This window comes from Protomyctophum parallelum (assembly GCF_964188405.1).
Source record: "Protomyctophum parallelum genome assembly, chromosome: 20".
NCBI lineage: Eukaryota > Metazoa > Chordata > Actinopteri > Myctophiformes > Myctophidae > Protomyctophum > Protomyctophum parallelum.
This window is the reverse complement of record NC_139718.1, coordinates 32451307-32454160: the sequence shown is the minus strand read 5'-3', so window position 1 is coordinate 32454160 and position 2854 is coordinate 32451307. Positions and strand designations below refer to the sequence as shown.

At 45.4% G+C, this 2854-nt stretch overlaps 1 protein-coding gene across 1 annotated transcript; it reads left to right on the top strand.

Annotated features, from left to right (window-relative positions):
- Nucleotides 1–690: 690 nt before the first annotated feature.
- On the top strand, nt 691–2133 carry LOC310877410 (serine/threonine-protein phosphatase 5-like; the record flags this gene model as incomplete). The annotated part of the gene is made up of 1 exon (XM_083791244.1): nt 691–2133. The coding sequence occupies one exon, from the start codon at nt 691–693 to the stop codon at nt 2131–2133; it is 1443 nt and encodes a 480-aa protein (XP_083647370.1).
- Between the last annotated feature and the right edge of the window lie 721 nt (nt 2134–2854).

Sequence of the window (2854 nt, the reverse complement as noted above, 5' to 3'; positions counted from 1 at the left end):
TATGGTCTGATTACAGCGAAAAAACTAATTCTGACACACTGGAAGAAGGAGGAGGCTCCTGCATTTAAACACTGGTTAAATGAATTGACTAGTACACTTCATCTTGAGAAACACGGAGAGCCAGTTTGATAAGGTTTGGCTGCCCCTCCATTACCTGAGTAGAAACGATTAATAGACAGGATACCATTGATATGGTTGACTGTACGCCATTTTCTTTTCAGATGTTTTCCATGAGCTTTCTATCATCTTATTATAGTATGCAGTGTCACTGAGCAGTATGGGTGGGAGGGTTAAGGGATTTCTTTCTCTTTTTTGTCTTGTTTATTTTTTCTTTCATTTTGTTTCATAAAAAAAGTATTTCATAATGTTTGTAATAATTTATAATCTGTTCAATAAAAACATATTTGACAAAAAGAAATGTCCGATTATAGGGATTTCTTATCAAGGTGTTTTATTGTCACATGCACAACAATAATGCTTGCCGGAGAACATGGGGTCAAAACAACATGGGGTCTAATAACGGCTTGGCTTCCACGTGGATCCCATACATCATGTCATACTGCGACTGTGACGTCATATAACTGTGACGTCATGTTGACTTCCAAATATGGAATTATTTGTCTCTCTATTGACTTCCAGTATAAGTACGTTAAATATTTCATGCGTCTGCAGACAAGCAGTGGGACGAGGATGGCGGAGGCAGACAGAAACGCCGAGCTACTCAAGGAGAAGGCAAATAGTTTCTTCAAAGAGAAGGACTATGAGAACGCAATAAAATACTACACAGAGGCCCTGGAGCTCAACCCAAACAACGCCGTATTCTACAGCAACCGCAGCCATGCTTACCTACGCACCGAGTGCTACGGGTATGCCCTGGCCGACGCTACGAAGGCCCTGGAGATTGACAAGAGCTACATCAAAGGATATTACCGTCGTGCCACCTCTAACATGGCGCTGGGCAAGTTCAAGGCAGCGCTGAAAGACTACGAGACGGTAGTGAGGGTGCGACCCAACGACAAGGACGCAAAGATGAAGTACCAGGAGTGCAAAAAGATGGTCAAACAGAAGGCCTTTGAGAGAGCCATCGCCAGCGATGAGACAAAAGCATCGGTCGTGGACTCTCTAGACATCGAGAACATGGTGATCGAGGACAAGTATGTTGGGCCCCAGCTGCAAGATGCGAAGGAGGTGACCTTGGAGTTCATTATGGAGATGATGGACTGGTTCAAAGACCAAAAGAAACTGCCCCGAAAGTATGCTTATCAGATTTTGGTCCAAGTCAAAGAGGTTATGTCCGGACTTCGAAGTCTGGTTGAAATCAAATTAAACACTAACGAGAGAATAACAATTTGTGGTGACATCCACGGGCAATATTACGACCTCCTCAATATCTTTGAGTTGAACGGCTTGCCATCCCAGACCAACCCATATCTGTTTAATGGTGACTTTGTGGATCGTGGATCCTTCTCCGTTGAGGTCATTCTTACGCTCTTTGGCTTCAAGCTGCTCTACCCCGACCACTTCCACTTGGTCAGGGGTAACCACGAGACAGACAACATGAACCAGATGTATGGATTTGAAGGTGAAGTGAAAGCCAAGTACTCAGCCCAGATGTTCCAGCTGTTTAGCGAGGTCTTCCAGTGGCTCCCTCTTGCAATGTGTATCAACGATAAGGTACTGGTGATGCACGGGGGACTGTTCAGCGAAGACGGTGTCACACTGGACGATATCAAGAGGATAGACCGGTACAGACAGCCTCCAGACTCTGGTCTCATGTGCGACCTCCTGTGGTCAGACCCTCAGCGTAAGAAAGGCTGGTCGGTCAGCAAGCGAGGCGTGAGCTGCGAGTTCGGGCCGGACGTCACAGAGCGCTTCCTTGAGATGAACAGTCTAGATTACATCATCCGTAGTCACGAGGTGAAGGCTGAGGGCTACGAGGTCACCCACTCGGGAAAGTGCATCACCATCTTCTCTGCGCCCAACTACTGCGATCAGATGGGCAATAAAGGAGCCTACATTCACCTCACCGAACCCAACCTCCAGCCAGAGTTTCACCAGTTCACTGCTGTGCCTCATCCAAATGTTAAGCCCATGGCGTACGCCAGTACGCTAATGCAGATGGGAATGATGTAGCACTGCGTTTGTCAACGTCCCATCTGGGGCCCACCAGGGGTTACGGGCCCTTACGGGCCTGTAGCTCTGAGAGTGTACTGTGCACTGTGCAATTCTAAGTGTTCATGTAACTATGAGAGTGTACAACCATTTGTACACTCTCAGAGTCACAGGCCCCGTAAGGGTCCATTTGGACGTGGTGGTCCCCCTACTTGATGTTGAGAGCCAGCGATGTAGTGATGTAGAGCAGCGGTTCTCAACATGGGGTCCAGTCGGTCCCCAGCTAAATGATTGATCATTAGGAACCAAATGGACACTTATGGGTCCGTAAGCCTTGAAACATAAGACGCATGTCCATTTGGGTCTAACAGGAACCAAGTACATATTTCTTTGTAATCAAGATTTTTATTTCTTTTTAAACAATAATACAAAAATATCCTGTGGCTCATGATGAATCAAGACAAACATAAAAGAATAAAACAAAATAAAACAGCAATACCTCCATCATCACAGTGTCTCACCAATATCCATGGGCAAAGATGTGGTCCCAGTACCTCTTAAAGTTCTCTCCTTCGTGATTTTAGTCTCTCTAACATCCATTCATATGACACATGTTTCTATCATAGATTAAATCCACTTTTTGGGATCGGGAGAGGATGTACTTTTTCATGATCCGAGGAGGAATCATGCAGCCGTGACTATCCCTATATTTATCGCTACAAAATCATATTTTTATACACCA